Raw genomic sequence first — 18,584 nt, forward strand, 5'->3', positions numbered from 1 at the left:
AATAAAGAATAGAGAAAAGGAGGCAATAGGCAAGCCTCCTCCTTGGAGTTAATTAAACTGAGGTGACACCTTCAGGGTTGAAGATCCAACTGCTGAAACATCACATGTTCACTTTCTATTTTACTCACTTTCTGTTTTGTTCCTTGTAATTGCAATTTAAATAATAGATCTTGTAATACTTTTTTTTATTATTATTTACTCTTTCTCTCCCCATCCTGAGCCACATTGGAAAATGATGTACCAAATGTTTTGTCCCAGCGAGCATAATCACAATCAGCTGTAATACTGAAGAGGACAAACCCTTTAAAACCATTTTTCTGAATAATTCACCGCTGTTGTGGGCCCCAGTCAAATTAAGAACCACTGCTGGGGTGTGTTAAGGGAGAATGTTTTATAACTCCATCTTCCAAGTAAGAAATTAGTAAAGAAAACAAAGTTACATCTGGCATGTGGAACGTTCAAGCATCATTTTCAATATAATTTGCAGCAGAAGAGGGCACACAACCATGTGTACCTTTAGTCAAATTATCTAATTTAGAGAACGTGTTTACATAAAAAAAAAATCCTTTGGGATCTGCCCTTTAATTTTTCCAAATCCTTTTTGTTCCTGTTGATTTCTGTCCCTCTGCAAAGTTTAACTTCTGTAGTAAAACGATTTAAACCAGTAACATTCTTCATAAATTCTTAAACATCAGCAACTCCATCTGAGGATAACTGTAAAACTGATGCATGACTAGATGTAGGGCTGATAAAATCTATCTAATCAACCGGGTTGTACTTTTACCAAACAGCTTTAAGTTCCATTTTAACTTTTAACTTTTGTTTCTGCTAACTGGTGATTCCTAGACCTACAATTAGCAGAAGTTGTTAGTGAGCTAATTCCTGCTTTCCTTAGATCAACCAGATTTAAGTCTAGTGTATTATATTCAAACTAGGGCTCTCAAACTATTAAAATTTTAATTTCAATTAATCTCGTATTCTATCTTTTTATTTCTGAAAGTATAAAAGCTCATTTGGGAATTTTAATATGCACTTTTGCAATAAACCACACTAGTTAAAATTATGCTTATACAAAAACTATTTTTCTTTTTAGGTACTTTTCAGAATTGGAATGACAACATTCTGGTGCCATAAAATAATGAACTATAGCCAATAATGAGCTAAATCACAAATTATTATGCCCTGATGTTTACACAATGTATAAACAAATGTGTGAATAAATAAATATTTCATGCTGAAATATATATATATTTAACTCCTAAACACAGATATAAGTTTTATTATTCATTTATTATTTACTCTCTTTCTCAAACACATATTCCTGAGCGGTCCCTTAGTTTATCAAATGCAGAGACAGCAAGTCTGCCTCTAGAGGGGAGGGCTGCGCCCTGAGCAGCAGGCGGAACATACCAACTATCAGTGACCAATCCTAGGCTGTTTTCAGCGAAGTTGGGCTGTAGGTGTAGTAACAGATGACAAGTATGGTTGATGGGTGTTTCTAATGTGTTGTTCCTGGGGGTGTCACCAGGAACCGTTAACTCTCCGCCCAACACATTCAGATGTTTTCATCATGGTCAGTTTTGTTTATCATATCTATTGTCCTGCTTTAGGTCAAACTGTCCCCCCGAGGTTTGCCTCAGCTCAGTGTAAAAAGTCTCCCCTACACATAAACCATCCAGCTCCACTTCTCCCATATAATCTCCCCATATGCTGTTTGCCAAGTTAATAAAGTTATAACATTACAATCTAAAAAAGACCCTACTCTATTATTTTTACAGCTGTCATGCAATCCATTGTCAAATACAAGCTTTGTGCATTAATAGTGTAACTGAATACTTTCCCCACGGCTCTGGTTAACTGTACTCCATAATTAGGCACCCAAAAACCTTTATCCCCAGTTTCAATCATTTGTAACAAGCCTGAGATATATTTATTTAAGTCATGTTAATATCTTAGTGTTTAAATTTAATTTGGGCTGGACAAACTTTTATATTATTAATTCTTAAGTCTTTTTCTCTTACAACCGTTTAGTTAAACCTTTCTGTTTAATGGAAGTTTCCAAAGTGCATTTGTTTTGAATGCTGCAGACATTCAGCGCAAATAAACACTTTTTGAAACCATGGTTTTCTAGGATTTTAATCTGGATTATTTTCCAAAGACGAACAGAGCTTTCACACCAATAACACATACAACAAGACAATTAGACGAACAAAACACACACACGTGTCTTTCCCTTTAACAGTATTTTTCACAGATCATGTTTGAAAAGTTTAGATTGCCGAAATATATTTTGCCGAAATATCACGCTTATTGGCCAACGCGCCTCTGTCACTTCTCGGGGAAGTTTACTTGGCAAAATTGCCCCGCACCGCCGTAACCGCTCAATTTACCGGCTGTCCGACGCCGCGCCTCCGCAGAAACAAGGTTCAACATCTCGCCACTCGCCTGTCATCATTTATCTCATTACGTTTCACGTTTTTTTTAGTCATTTTCCCCCACTAGCCGAGATAATCATCTATTCGGTCCGTTACTAAAATGTTTCCCCCGCGAAACGCTGCGCTTCTAAAGTTCCGTTTTTTTTTTGTTTTGTTTTGTTTGCTTTTTGCCTCGACTAACTGCTGGTTGCACTCAGAACGCTCTGCTGAGCCAAAAAAGCCACAAAAACATCGATCTGTCATCCCATTGATATCCATGCTGCACAATTCTATTTATTTTCACTAATATCCTGATCAAATGCACCGTAATTCTCTTACGCTTCAGTTGCTATTCTCAGCTCTGTCATACGCACAAATCTACACACACAGACTTACACACAAAAACCCATTTGCGCACAGACATCAATCTCCGCGGATCCAAGCAGTCTCTCCCCCACTCACTCAAACAAAATGATCTCATTTCCACAGGTACAATATGTTGTACAAGACAGACAGACAGCTTGCGCGTAGTGTTCTGCGAGACGTCTCTCTCTCTCTCTCTTTTTTTTTTTATATGAAAACTCCTTGTTCTAAAAAACTCCCAGAGTGTTGCTCTGTATTTCCCTTTAGATTTCCCGATTTATTAATGATAGCTTCCTGGAATTTTAGCTATTTTCTGTTTGTTAAGTCACCTCTTAAACCTGAATTGTATTATTTTACCCATGTAGCTAAATGTTAAATTTGATCAGAGTGGGTCCTGCTGTTTAATATTATGGCTCATGCAAACCCGCAGCAAATGGGGATCGCTCGCGTTTTGGCGTTCTCCCCCAGTCAAGCACTCAACATTCAAACTGTTTGTTTGTTTTTTTTTTTTTTTTAACAAAAGTCTGTCATAGCTGATTGTGTGTTCAGCCAACAGCTCATTCATTTTATCTTTATCTTTATTCCCTGTCCGATTCTCGCTGGGTGTGTGTGTGTCCAGCTCACGGCTCATAAACCGGTCTCCCTGTTTCTACGTCAGGTCACGGTTTGTTTAAAAAAAAAGATTTAAAGCTCACAGGACTTTTTCTTGTTGTGTTATCCGCACAACTTATATTTTACTCTGTTCTTAGTTCTGTAATGTTATATCAGAACTTTATTTCGTCTGTAATCGGAGCTTCACAGAGTCACTCTGTTATCTCCGCATCCATTCAATGTGTGTTGCCTGATCTCGCTCAACCTTTTATGTAGCATTCGAGATTTCTCAACTTCTCGGGCCTCTAACCCAGCAAAAAGACGGTTCCCCGTCGAGAACCGCAGTGAGCCGCCACGCTCGAGAAACACCTTTAGATTTCCGAACTCACAGGTCTTCCTCTATTTCTGTTATTTTATGTCAGAACTATTTTTGCCTGGTCTCGTTCTCTTTTCTTTTCTCTCTTTTTTTTTTTAAATTCTCAATACATTTCTGAACCACACTTTTTCAGTACTGCTCCAAGGCACTCCAAAGCATTAATTTAGCAGATTTAGTTCTACTGAGACTTGGGACACTTAATTTAGACTATTTTTCTAAGCCGAAAATGCAGATTCAGGTTCTGCCTACCTTGTTTTGTTGTGGCCAGCCAGTGTCCCTCGTCCTTTCGATCCAATCTGAAGTCCAATTCTGCCTGTCACCCCGAATCCCGGACCGAGCCCCCAAATGTTGAAGCCGTCTGCTTCCCCGGGTTCGTTAATTCGTTGTGCAGGACTTTAAAATAATAACTCAGCCATGGACGCAGAATTTCAGTTTCACCTTTGCAAAGGGGAGAGATGGTACACCTGCCGATTCCGGGCAACAACTCTCGCTCTCTCTCCCGCTCAGGCTAGTTTTATTAAAGTTAGAACACAGATTATACAAAGTCACACAATGAATGACGCACACATCCTATCGCTATCTTACTCCCTAATAACTATCTTCCCTCATTATTTTCTCCAGCTGCATGTGAACTGGAGTTTCTGTTCTTTCCCACTGCCTCGGACTGGCCTTGAAAGTTTTCCTGATACTCATACACTGAACCTATTCACATTCTCTTCTTCTGGTAAACAGACAGGCCTCAAAGCAAATATATTGCACAATAAAAGCATGTTATACCTTCATAAATGTGTACTAAAAATGAATCAAAGTTAATACATTCCACACAGTCCAGTTTGAAATCCTGGAATCATACTAGCTATGTTTAGCATGCACAAAATTTCACAATCGGATTAAAATGTATTCTGATTAAATAATCGGATTGAACCGGTTATATGAGCAGACAATCAACTAATCAAATCATAATGTACGTGTATATGTATCTGGCTTTATTCAGAATAGAACCACTCTGACATGCCCAGTTATCACATTCCCCTAAAAACACACAGAAGAAGTTCTTCTGTCTTTGCTAAACAACAAAAAATAGTAAACAAAGCACTAGTATACGAGTTAGTTTGTCTTCCGAGTGCCCAGCCTGGACTTGCACGTCCTTCTAATTACGTTTGTAATGTTACTGATGAAGTAATTTTGAACTCTTTTATTTTTACGAACAGAAAGGTTGTCTCTCTCTCTCTCTCTCCGAGTCTGAGCAGCAGCAGCGCGGTTGTTTGTGAGAGAGAGCTGAGTGGGCGGGCCAGGCCGAGCCTGCGTGCTGATTGGCTGGTGCCGCTGAGCCATGTATAAGAGGGGAGGTGGAGAAGCAAAGTGCGGTGACACAGACGGGGAGACTTTGGCGAAGCTGCTGCAGTCAGGGCCCCCCTCTGTCCTGGGCACGGGACAATTAACCCGTTTGTGCTTTTAGTCGAACTTGGCATAGAATGAAATTAATTCATGCTGACCTACTAATGGGTTGCTCCTAGCCTGACCTGAACCTGAAAGCAGATTTCTTTGTCCAAACTCAGAACCTGATAGCAGACCTGTTGGTCTTGACTTGTGGTTCTGTGGCAGAGTTAATTAGCTTGACTTGAACTTCGACCTGTCCAGGGTGTACCCCGCCTCTCGCCCAGTGAACGCTGGAGATAGGCACCAGCAACCCCCGCGACCCCATGAGGGAATAAGCGGGTCAGAAAATGGATGGATGGATGGACTTGAACTTCTAATGACTTGAAATGTGGCTGAAAACAAACATTTTTATTCTATTTTTTTTACCCAGGGACTTTCCATTTGCAGCTGGTACGTTTTGACCTGAGATCTGAATTAAGGCTTATTTGTGTCGACTTGACCTTAGCGGCAGATGTTCAACCTGACAGTCATAACTTTATGGAAGACTTACTGAACTTGATCTAAGTCTTGACTTGGCTCTTCTGCTTTTGTCTTCAACCTACTTACCTCCTGTGATTACAGACTTGACCTGATCAGGTTCACCCAGTGATTTATAGCTTTACCCTTTCAGAACAAATTTGTCTGATTTGTCATATTGGCTCTTTGTGTTCTTTAAGCCCTTCCTCTCCAAAGCACTGTGTCAGTCTAAGCAGTGGATCTGGTCAGTATGACTGACTTTAGAGGCTTAATAAACTCTTTAAACAAATAGATCATGTTCATGTCAAGGTTGTCAAGTTTTTCTTTGAAATATGATAGATAAAAGAAAAATATTTCAAAGATCGTTTTGACTCTTCTGTCCTTATCTCCGTTCCTTTTCTTGTTAGATCTACCCTCCTATCAACGTGCTTCCATCTCTCTCTCGACTGATGAAGTCTGCTATCGGGGAGGGAATGACCCGTAGAGACCACTCTGATGTTTCCAACCAGCTTGTATGTGCAAAACTGTTCCTGTGTGCAAAAAGGCCTTTACCACACTTTACTTAGAGTGTGTGTGTGTGTGTGTGTGTGTGTGTGTGTGTGTGTGTGTGTGTGTGTGTGTGTGTGTAGTATGCATGTTATGCCATAGGAAAGGATGTCCAGGCCATGAAGGCTGTGGTAGGAGAAGAGGCCCTTACTGCTGATGACCTGCTATATCTGGAGTTCCTCACTAAGTTTGAGAAGAACTTCATCTCCCAAGGTACAATAGTCTTCAGATGTTTTGTTTTGCATGCTATAAATATGCCTTCAATGAAAACTTTGTTTATCTTTTGGTCAGGTCTTTTGTTACCATGTTTAATATATTGAAATATGGAGAATGCAGGGCTCTAGCTGTAGAGGAATGTTGGAACTAAGCTCTACCCAGAGTTTAAAATAAAGTCTGGGTGGAGTCTTTTTCTCATTATATTAGAGACATGGCGGATTCTGCCTTCAGACGGGACAACTATAGTAAGGTTGTGTATGGTTTCTGTTTCTCTGCATCTCTTCTGCCAAAAGCTGCAGCAGCACAACAACTCCTTTCTACATGAGCTTTAACAATAGATAGCACTAGTGGACCAATAAAGTTCACAAGGTTACCACAACAACTCGGCCTCATCTGGTACCTCAAGTACTTGAGCAGCTGTGATGCGTTATGGATTAAGACAATTTCTCTGGCGCTAATGAGAAAGAAAGCAATCCCAGTTGGAGCCGTTTAAATTATCCGTTTTACACAGGACCTAACTCACTGAGTTAGGTATGCCAACGTTTTGGAATGAGACTGTAGCTAAAACAATTAAAGATTCAAGCCTGTTATCAGGCCAACTGTACGCAGGTTTAATAAAGGTCTGTGGTTGTGTGCATGTGGTTGTGTATCCAGGGGCCTATGAGAACAGAAGTGTGTTTGAGACTCTGGACATCGGATGGCAGCTCATGAGGATCTTCCCCAAAGAGATGCTGAAGAGAATCCCTCAGAGCACCCTGGCTGAGTTCTACCCCCGAGAGTCCAAGCATTAGTCAACCACACACACTGCTTGCTGTCCTTTCCTCTGGGTGAGGCCTCATTGTGTGCATACAGTGTAGTGTTGTGATGCTGTAACCATCCTGATGCTTGCTGCTTTCATCTGACATAGACGTCAGTTCCTCCCGGTATAGACAGACAGAGAAAGAGACTGAAATGTACATCGTGAGTTTTTGTTTCCAGAGTAAATGCAAGGAGTGCAATATTTGTCAGGATATTGATGTGGACGTCATACTTTTATTCAGCCAATGAGGGAGAAGGCGAGTGAGTTCAAAACAGGAATGTCATTATTTACAGAATCACTTCTTTGTCATTGCATGAAGAACACTGTTGTTGTTGTTCGTGTGTTTCTACATGTATCTTGTGGCATAAAAAAATCTTATTGGATCCTGTGAAGTCATTGAATTAAAATGGCCACATCAGAAAACGACACAAAAGGAGCAAATCCTTTTCCAATTATTCTTAAATTCCCCTTTGTGCGTCTGCTTGGGATCATCCAGTAGCTGTCGATCAGATGGGTTTACAGCACAACATCAATTACTGATCAGGGGTTTCAGATGAAGTACATTTTATCACAGTATAATATGTTATGAAATATCACTATAATAGTTGCAATGTAGCCACGCGTTCTTATGCTGTAAAGTGGGAGTTAAAAATCAAGCCTTTTATAGCTCTAAGCCTTTGAGCACAGTCTAAAATCTGACATCAAAAACAGCAACTAGAACTTGTTCATCTGTGCCAGCTATGACAGATCGCATGAAGGAAAGCATGAAAGATTATATACTTAGTATCACAAAATAAACAAGCCTAAACTTCCCAAAAGCTTCTGAACATTTTAGATTGTTCTAAAATCTCTACTAATCTACTAATGTACTACTCATTGGCTCTTCAGCCTTCATGTCTCCAGCAGGCAGGAGGTAGATGCCAGTAGAGTTACAGCAGAGGCCTAGTTTGTTGTTGACTACTAACTGTGGAAGAAAGGCTACTGCTCTTTGATCTATATGCAAGCAGCTCCATTAAATGGTATCCTATCCCTGATTAGAGCCACAGAGATGATTAAATTGAAGCTTAATATATGATTCCGTTCGCTGTTCAAATAAAAAGGTTTTCCTGAACTTTTATCCAATCAGTGAATCTCCCTGAATGGATCGTCATCGTCAAGGAATAAATGATAAATGTAAAAAAATACTGAAATGAACTACACTCTGGTTTTTTTCTGTTGGTTATTTTGGCTTTTGTGACAACTTGTTAAATATTCAGTTATGTTCTCCAGATCCTTTTGGGTTGTGGATAAAAGAACACAAAGAGAACTAAGCAAAGGAATTAAAAATATGTTTAAAATGTCTTCCTGTCTGTCACAAAGACTTTCATGTAACCGTATTGTTCATCAACACAGTGGATTTAGGATCTGTTTGAACGCAAACTTCTTTAGTGAAGCGAATCTCTTTGCCTTTCAGAGCACGAGTAGAATTAATGTGGATTGTGTTTGGGTCCCTGTGGGACCTTTGATTTTAATGCATTCTTCTCTCAGCAGCTGCCATTGATAAATAAACTGATTAGGTTTGAGTTGTTTGGACAACCTGTAGTTTAACTTCAATGCAGTGTCTTACAGTCTGTTTATAGAAGAGCTGCTGGTTTGGCGACTAAGTTTTAGTTTTATCATCTTTCTCCTTCAGCTCATCCTGTGGTCGAGTTATTGTGTTTTTCTGATGCAGTTGGAACCCAAAAGCCATGCCTGAGTGTATCCCTCCATTAATACTGCTCCGTCATTCTGACTGTATGTAAAAATATTTATTTTTCTCTGTATTTATTTATACCGTAATTTCAATATGCTAAGATAAAGGTTAATATAAAGCTTTATATACATATTGACATTAAATAACTCATCAAATCTCAGCTGCCTTGTTTGCCTGAATGATTCATGGCTTTGTCTTTGCTGCACTTTCATCTGCTGGAGTGATTGTGACAGACCCTTGTTGCCTGATGTGAGCTTTATGTCCTTGTTTGGAGTAATTGTTGTTCAAGTGGTCCTTTTTAAACCAGACTTGCCTGTAATGGGAAAGCCATGACCTTAACTTGGATCCCTTAAAAATATGTTTGTGTTGTTAGAAGGTTGTATTTCTTCACATCTTGGTTATGTTCTGGTGCCAAAAAAAAAGATGTCTGAGTCAGCGTTGCTGTTCCTGTTCCCTGTGTAGAGATCCGCTTAAAGTCACACACCTCCCTTCATCCACCTCTGTAAGCTGTGTTTCCGTTTAGGCACTGTGAGCTTGTTGGCTGGTTCTGTAGAAACTGCATGCATTAATCCTAAATATCTCCTGTTGGTGCCTCCAGTATCATGTCAAAGTGTAAAATAAAGGCTGTTGCCTCATCACTTCCAGTCTGGTGTGGGTTTTACTCTTACTATGTTATGTTCAGAACAAAATTTCACTCTATGAACCCAGATACTGTATTTAGAAAATAAAATAAAATTGTTTCTTTGGTTTTTACCATGTATATTTTAGAAATGTGTAAATATGTTTAGTACTCTTTTAGAATATTATGGAACATCTATATTCAAATGAACCCAAAGATATATTCCCATTTGTTTTTCCTCCAGCAGCCTAATCTAAACCAGAAAAACAAAGAGATTCCCAACCTTTTCATTTAAGCACTTTTTAGTGGAGTTAAAAAGCAGCACCTGACAACCCTAACAACTCATAAAGTTAATCTCACTGATACATTTATTAAAATTTCTACTTACATTGATCAGAGAATTCCTATTTTCTTGGTCAGGTTCAAACACCTAAAACATTCATTAACAACACAAGAAGGAGAGAAAACAATGAGGTTAGTTTTCAAAAATCTTGCAAGGAGATCGAACGAAGATGCTTAATACAGATCTTCAAATTCGATCTAAAGCAAATCTGTCTGCTCCTCTCTATTTATTAGGAAAAGGAATCCCTGGTTCCATTGTCAAGCTAAGGGGTAGGGATAAGCAAAACAACTGTGACCTTCGAGATAAAATTAAGCTGTTCACACAGTACAGTTATGTGTAAGCAGTCCAGATGGCTGAATAGAGTTCATAAAAACAATTATTGTCACAACATATTTCTCTGCATTCTGCAGGCCTTCTGCAACGATAAGACAGAGATCTAAAACCTTAAAACTTCTTAGTAGTAAAGAGTAAATATATGTGATAAATGCAATGAACATAGTAAATAACATAAAATATGTAGAAAATAGTAAGAATTATTCTATCAGTGACATATACAGATTTTTTAGCCATTCTTCAAAACCGGAAAGACAAGAGAACACGGCTGTCAAGCGTGGCACATTGTGTTGATAGTGCAAGAAAATATATTAAAGGAAAGGTAAAGAATTTCCCCTTCGGAGTGATTTTGGGTTACACCGGGCTGCTACAAACTCACTATCTGTACAGTTAATAATCTGACATGCCTTACAATCTCAATAATATCTCATGCCTTGCATATAGACTCTATGGCCTGAGTCTATAGTCTTTAGGCTTTTGGTGAGAAAACCTTTGAATATTCTTTTTCTTATTCATTCAGCTATTTTCGATTGCTGCTATTTTATTTGATTTTGCAATGTTGAGCCACTAACAATTTAATTTGAATAATGATTCTCCAATGTTATATATTTATATTAGTAAAAGAGGATTAAAGCAAAACTTTGAAAATATCAGATTTAATCGTGCTGGATATCCATCCTGATATGGAATGAGTAATGTGTTAGGTACAAAAGGAGGCCACATCATCTGATGAAAATAAAAATGATCAACAAGCAGAGGGTTTCATCTGAAGTCCCAGTGAAACTGAAAAACAGATGTAGCAGGTTGGTCCAGTTTGCTAAAACTGCAGCAATTCAAAACGGTTCTCAGCAGTTTGTTTGGCCCCCACAGGATGGTATGCCTGCCTGACGATGTCAGCAGATTCGCCTTGTGAGATGACAAGTGATAACCTGGGATATCTCCTCCCAGATCCAGACCAGGGCAGTTTGAGGTGTGACCTGGTGGATTCATACGGATCTAAACAGATTGTCCCAGAGATATTCTGCCGGATTTAGATCAGGAAGTGTGGAGGCCAGTCAACAGTAACAATTCCTTCATCCTTCAGGAACTACCTGCAAAAGTGCCACATGAGGCAGGGTATTATCCTGCACCAGGAGAACCGAGGAGCCACTGCACAAGCAACGGGTCTAACAATGGGTCTGAGGATTTCATCTTAAAACCTTATGGCAGTCAGGGTGCCATAATTTATTCTGGCCAGCTCTGTGCGTCCTTCCATGGAGATGCCTCTGCAGACCATCACTGACCCACCTCCAAACTGGTCATGCTGAACAATATTGCAGGCAGCATAATGTTCACCGTAGCGTCTCCAGACCCATTCATGTCTGTCACATGCGCTCAGAGTGAACCAGCTATCTTCTGGGAAGAGAACAGAGCAGCAGAGCTGATCCTGCCTTTTCTGGTATTCTCTGTTAAATGCCAGTCAAGCTCCACAGTGCCAGGCAGTGAGAAAAGGGCCTACTAGAGTATGCCAGGTCCTCAGACCACCATCTTGAAGTTTCTTTCTAATGGTTTGGTTAGACACATTCATGACAGAAAGTCTGCTGGAGGTCACTTTGTAGGGCTCTGTGGTAGTCCTGTTCTTTGCAAAAGGGAGCAGATACTGGTCCTGCTGATGGCATAAGGACTAGACATCTATAAATATTTTCTGCCTCGCTATTTTACTTCAACAACTCTTCTTTATCTGGTTCTACTTCCTAGCTCTACAAAATGTAATCTAAAAACTGCCAGGGAGCCTGGTACCACAGCCATTATAACATTTGTTACAATGGCTGAGCTGGATATTTACATTTAAAGTCTAAGTCTTGTACCGAAAAAATATCCTGAAAACCGTTGAATAACTTCCAGAACAAGGTAAACTTTGAATATTCATGTATCAAAAGTGTTCAAATGAAGTTTAAATATGAAATATCACACATTTTTTACACCGATTATGGTATTTTGCGTTTGAGTGCTGCCTCCGTTTACGATCGGCCATTTCCGACAAGTGACGTCAGTTCAAGAACACCGAGAACGCGCAAATTGAACTTGCATAGAAACACACATTGTTTACATTGTACAACTGGTACGGCGAACCAGGATATATATGCATGTTTTCCGGGATCTTCTTTCGCACACCAAATCTGCGGATCCACGTGTACTTTGAGCAAGCGCTTATAAAAAATATCACCAAACTAATTACAGGATAAAATACCTTCTAGGTGCGTAGTTGGTGGCTGTAGTGTCGCTTATAGGCCTAGTGCAGAACGCGGTGAAGTTGGTTTGACATTGGACATTCAAGCTCCACGGAGTCAGCGGGATCTAGCTCACGGTTGATCCGGTTGAAGGACTCCGATTTCGGAGTGATATAGGAATGATTATTTTCCTGTATATAACATTATTAAAACTAAGAGAGAATTCAGCATTAATCACAGCGGGTACTTTTTGTCCCATAAATTTGCCATAAATCTGCTCTGATTATGCTGAATTATATTTATTAATGCACAAATGACCCATGATTAGCAGAATATTCTTCTTTCATCAGTGTGCCAACACAGCCAGTCTTTGCTTTAATCAAAGTTCTAAACTAGGCCATTCAAAGTAAAGGGCTTTTAATTGAAAAGTTATTTGTTAAAGAGTTTAAACTTTCTTTTCAGCTTGTTAAAGGTCACCAATGGCAACATCCACCTCTTTGAAAGGGCAGTGTTAACTTCAAATTAGGTCTAGTCTAAGTGTATTAACATAACACATTTAAAACAAAGTGCTTCACAAACAATCCAATTATCAGTCATTTAATCTGCAAAATATGCACTGCAAAAACAACAAAAAATTATTATGATCTCATATACTATTAAAATATATGAAATAATTTGTCCTGCAATAAAGGCTCAGCTAACGAAAGCCACAGAACAGCAGTGGGTCTTTAAAGCAGTCCTAACATGATCGAGAGAGACTGCTACCCGATGCTCACTTGCCATTTTATTAGGTACACCTCTTACCGGGTTGGACCCCAATTCATCCCCATCAAATCAACTAGGTTTTAACAAGGTCATTAGTATTCCTCTGAGATTTAGTCTATATTGATATTATAGCGTTTCAAATTTGCTGCACATCTTTCAGCTCCACCTCCATGATCAGAATCTTCTATTCAAATGTTGGAAAGAATCTGTCCTTCACACCATTTCACTGCTACCATCAGTTTAAACTGTTGTTTCTAGTCAGGATGGATTCTAGGCTTTCAACTCTACCAGACAAGGCATTTTTGTTCCACACAGCTTTTGCTGATGGAATAATTTTCCTTTTTCAGTCTATCTCCTTTAAACCTGAAAGATTTGTTTCAGTGAAAATCCCAGTCAATCAGCCTCAGTGGTTGGGGTGGTGGTAGGGTGTGTGTGTGGATATTTTGAATGGCTTGCAATGCTGTTGTGCAGCAGCAGCAGCAGCAGCAGCGCGACCATGCAAGCCACTTAAAAGCTCTTGTTGTGCATACTTTTTACACCCTCATTCATAAAACACTGATATTGAGGAAATTCCGGGGAATAAAAAAAAATCTGTTAAAAATCCTGTATAGACATCATCAAACTTAAATATAGGTTTTTCTGCCTCTCTGTGGTGAAAATACATAGAACAGGTTGATTTGTAGCATGCTTTCAGACTCAGGAATAAGGAATTCCTGGCTGTACCGCGCCGTTTAGGTCTAATACAGCAGCAATCTGGCTTTCCCAGATGAATGAAATCTCCTTAATAAGCTATCCTTTCATCTTGTCTTACGTTTTTGTTAAACCAAGTTTTAATGTATATTTTGATGTAATATCACATAGACGTATATGGGTAGACGTCCCATGGACTGCCACTGCCTACTGGAGTAGATTTTTCAGCGAATTTCATCTTGAATGGGTTTCTCACGAGGAGACAGATCTTTTAAAGCTGTGGCGCCTCGCCTCTGGAATGAGCTACCTTGTACCATTCGCTCTCTTGTTTGTATAGACACTTTTAGGAAACAACTAAAGACCCACTTTTTTAAACTTGTTTTTTAGCTCAATACTGTGTTTTACTGTTTCTGTATGTTGTTTTAATTTATTTTTTATAAACTTGTGCAGCACTTTGTGACCCTGGTCTGTGAAAAGTGCTATAGAAATAAAGTTTACTTACTTACTTACTTACTTACTCACGCTCCCCCAGTGCATGTATTTGTTCTGAGGAAGCTGTTTGCCCAACTAAAATAAATCATACCTCCCTGAATTTTTACCCGATGTTCACAAGATCTGGTTTGTTACATGGCATTTATCATAACGGCATAGATGTGGTTATGATACAGGACACAGTCACACATAAAAAATAAAACGTTTTAATGCTGAAATATGTTTTGTAAATAACATATTTAATAAATGTATGCTCTTAATAGTCAGACATATGCCATATTGGTGTATAAATACGTGATTTCATTCTGAAATTGTCATAGTGCAGCCTTGCCTGCTGCACCATGGACATTTCATGGCACTCTCCACCTTCCATACAGCTCCTGATTCCATGCTCAGTAATCATCTACACCTGTCAGTCACTAATCAGCCAGTACTCAGCACACCTGTCAGCCTCCTTATTTAAGATCCCTGCATTCAGTCCTCCCCTGTCGGTTCGTTCTGTTGGTTTCTGTTTACTCTTGTGGATTTTGCTCTTTGCTGCTCACCTCATCTTGTTCTCATCCAGCCTGAGTTCTCCGCCTGTCTGCTGTGTCTCTGGTCCTGCTCTCACTCCAGTCATGCAAGTATTCATCCAGTCGTGCTGCTGATCAAGCCTGGTTCTCAAGTCTCCATGCTGCTGTGCTGCCGGTCCAGCTGTCTTCATGCTCCGGCTCCGTCCTGCTCGCCAGCTCCAGCTATTTACAGCTCCAGCCTGGTCTGAACTCTGGTCATCTTCCTCCACAATTCATCATCTTCAAAAAACTCTCTTTTTAACTGTACTCTGTGTGTGGTTACGTTCGGGTTAATCTAAAAACATGACAGAAATACTTTGTTTTATGCTATTTAACAAAGACAGACAATTATATGCGGTATAGCATATAGTTAAATATGTCAATAAATACTTGCTTCCATGTTCAAATACTTTGGTTTATGCTTTTAATCAAAAAGACATGTGGCATTACATATTAAAAAATGTATAAATTAATACATTTTATATTTTATTAAAAAAAGAAGTTGATTAATTTCACTCTCTCACACATACAATCCTGGTCTTCTAAACACAAATAATTTCTTCATATATTTGCATGTTGTGCATACACACATGCATACACAGTTTGGCCTGGAAAAATGTTCTTTAAAATGTCCAGGTCATTCTAGTGTCTTACACTACCCCACTTGCAAATAGGGCAGGAACCTAGAAAACAACTGTTTTGCACAGCTTCTTAGTACTCTGTAATTCCAGGGTACTTAATTTGGCAACGTGATTCAGCCTTAGTTTCTGAAATACAGACATAATAAATTAATAAGCATACAATTATGGTTAATCTGTTAGGTTTCTGCATTATTCTCACAAAGTAAAAATTCATCTTCAGAACCAATCTCAGCCCAAAATGGTGATCTGCACCGCATGATCTACCCATCCAATATGATGGCAACTCAGGATGCGCTCCAGCACATAATGAGGCGTCTACGCATATAATCTCTATGGTAATACAGTAGCAAAGTGTCTCCTTCACTGCCTCTAAAAGTTCAGTTTAAAGGCATACTATGCAACATTTTTCAGTTAATTAATGTGTTCCATACCATTTTGGATGATTAAATGAGTCATTTCAGGTCGAACAAAGGTATTCTCGGCCGCCCTGATGGTCTGTGGGGGAAATACCGCACTTGCGGTAGGTCTTGAGAGTCGGTCTTGCTTTACGGAGAACTCCATGTGTTTTTGCCCTGCCATTCACTATATGCACGCGCGAAAGCAACAACAAAGAACCGCGTGTTAACGTCAAATAAACATGCAAGCATATCGAGTTTTATTATTATTATTTTTAGTTTTTTTTTATGTTGGTGAGACGCTACCGCGGTGGCGGCGGCTGCGGCTTGGCGAGGCGGCGGCGGTAGCGTCTCGGCAACATAAAAAAAAAATAAATAATAATAATTAAGCGAGGCGGCCGCTATCTTGGCAGTGGCCGCCTCGCCAAGATAGCGCTGCGGGAAGCTTGATGTTCATACTTTCACTGTGTTAGTCATTGTTTGTACTGCCGTTTTTTCCACTTTTCGTTGCGTTCGCCTGTCTGCTAAGCTCAAAACAACCGCGCCTGGCTTGACTGAGAAACCAGAACAGCTGAGCATCTTTACGACAGTGCACTTTTACTTTCGCCCTCTGGGGGGAGCCTCGCTGGAAAATCAACCCCGGTTGCATAGTATACCTTTAATAGCCTGCAAGGGTGGGCTTGGCCCCCCACGGCCTCTCCGTTGCCGCCAGGCCTGTGTAGGTCAGAGGTTCAGTTGAAGAGAATAAGGCTTTACAGTGCTCAAGAAAGTCCAACGACCAAAACAACTTTCTCGTAATTAAGAATTTGCTACAAAATCATAAAGGCAGATGGAAAACTTGACCATGTGTTTCATTGGTCAACTATTTCTCTCTAATGCTGCGTTCAGAACGAACGTGATTTGAGTGTCAAAAAGGTGTCCAACACCTCAACTTGGACGCTTGTGCAGAGCGTTATGACGCTCACAGCAAACTGTGTACAGATGTGTCTGACTCTTGTTGGGAGGAGCTACCTGTTCTTTTCCTCAAATGTGGTGAAATATTTACCATGTGCAAAAGTTTTGATAATTCACCTGTAATCCCGATTTCCTTGCTAATCCTCTTCCAGGCAAGGTCCTTTACTGTCTCTGTAGTGATGGCTTGAATGATCATAGATAATAGGAGGCACACAAACAACGACGATGAGTTTATCCTCCATTGTTGACTTCCCTGCTTTTCAATGGTCCTTCTTCTCCCATTGGAAAATCTGCCACTACATCACATGGCGGGGTCTCTCTTACTGGTTGATGCGCAACGTCCAGCTACAATAATTCCCATTTTCCAACTCTAGCGTCTGCTGCTTCGGATGCTCTGACGCTTGAAAGCTCAAAATGCCCTGCACCCGACGCTCAAAACAATACCTCTGGACGGTCCTAGAGGCGCATAAACCATATACTTTGCATGTAAACAAGATTGCCCCTGACGCTCAAAATGAATTTGGGCTGAATAAAGCATTAGACCTAGCTATTGGCTGATCTTTTAATGCTACTTACTAACTAACTGACTGACTGACTGATTAACTAACCCTCTGTGCTATCTTTCAACCTCTAGACTTGAAAACCCGCTCAGACTTTATTCAATTAAATTTTATTTATAGAGCACCAGGTTTTTGTCCTGGCCGTGGAACACTGGACCAGCTCTATACCCTCAGCAGGATTCTGGAGGGGGCATGGGAGTTTGCCCAACCAGTCTACATGTGCTTTGTGGATCTGGAGAAGGCATTCGACCGTGTCCCCCGAGGATCCTGTGGGGGGTACTCCGGGAGTATGGAGTACAGGACCCTTTAATAAGGGCTGTCAGGTCTCTGTACGACCGGTGTCAGAGTCTGGTCCACATTGCCGGCAGTAAGTCGGATTCGTTTCCAGTGAGAGTTGGACTCCGCCAAGGTTGCCCTTTGTCACCGATTCTGTTCATAACTTTTATGGACAGAATTTCTAGGCGCAGCCAAGGTGTTGAGGGGATCCGTTTTGGTGGCCTTAGGATTGCGTCTCTGCTATTCGCGGATGAAGTGGTCCTATTGGCTTCATCAGGGCGTGATCTACAGCTCTCACTGGAGCGGTTTGCAGCCGAGTGCGAAGCGGCCGAGATGAAAATCAGTGCCTCCAAATCCGAGACCATGGTCTTGAACCGGAAAAGGGTAGAGTGCCTTCTCCGGGTTGGGGAGGATGTGCTGCCCCTAGTGGAGGAGTTCAAGTATCTTGGGGTCTTGTTCATGAATGAGGGGAAGATGGAGCGGGAGATCGACAGGCGGATTGGTGCAGCGTCTGCTGTGAAGCGGGCGCTGTACCGATCCGTTGTGGTGAAGAGAGAGCTGAGCCAAAAGGCGAAGCTCTCGATTTACCGGTCGATCTACGTTCCTACCCTCATCTATGGTCACGAGCTTTGGGTCATGACCGAAAGAACGAGATCCCGGATACAAGCGGCTGAAATGAGTTTTCTCCGTAGTGTGTCTGGCTCTCCCTTAGAGATAGGGTGAGAAGCTCAGTCATCCGGGGAGGACTCAGAGTAGAGCCAGTGCTCCTCCACGTCGAGAGGAGCCAGTTGAGGTGGCTCGGGCATCTGGTCAGAATGCCTC

The 18,584-nt window shown here is 40.5% G+C and overlaps 1 protein-coding gene across 2 annotated transcripts in view; it reads left to right on the forward strand.

Moving 5' to 3' along the window:
* LOC105918654 (V-type proton ATPase subunit B, brain isoform) overlaps positions 1-9,571 on the forward strand; it is a 29,070-nt gene extending 19,499 nt beyond the window's left edge. The window contains exons 12-15 of one of the 2 annotated variants that reach the window (XM_036140663.1): positions 6,048-6,152; positions 6,270-6,399; positions 7,057-7,229; positions 8,874-9,571. In XM_036140663.1, the coding sequence (XP_035996556.1) occupies positions 6,048-6,152; positions 6,270-6,399; positions 7,057-7,193 (372 nt within the window). In that variant the 3' untranslated portion in view covers positions 7,194-7,229; positions 8,874-9,571. Of the gene's footprint in view, positions 1-6,047; positions 6,153-6,269; positions 6,400-7,056 lie in introns of both variants that reach the window. The other variant, XM_036140662.1, reaches the window with a different exon arrangement.
* Positions 9,572-18,584: the final 9,013 nt, after the last annotated feature.

This window comes from Fundulus heteroclitus, chromosome 8 (assembly GCF_011125445.2).
Source record: "Fundulus heteroclitus isolate FHET01 chromosome 8, MU-UCD_Fhet_4.1, whole genome shotgun sequence".
Classification (NCBI taxonomy): domain Eukaryota; kingdom Metazoa; phylum Chordata; class Actinopteri; order Cyprinodontiformes; family Fundulidae; genus Fundulus; species Fundulus heteroclitus.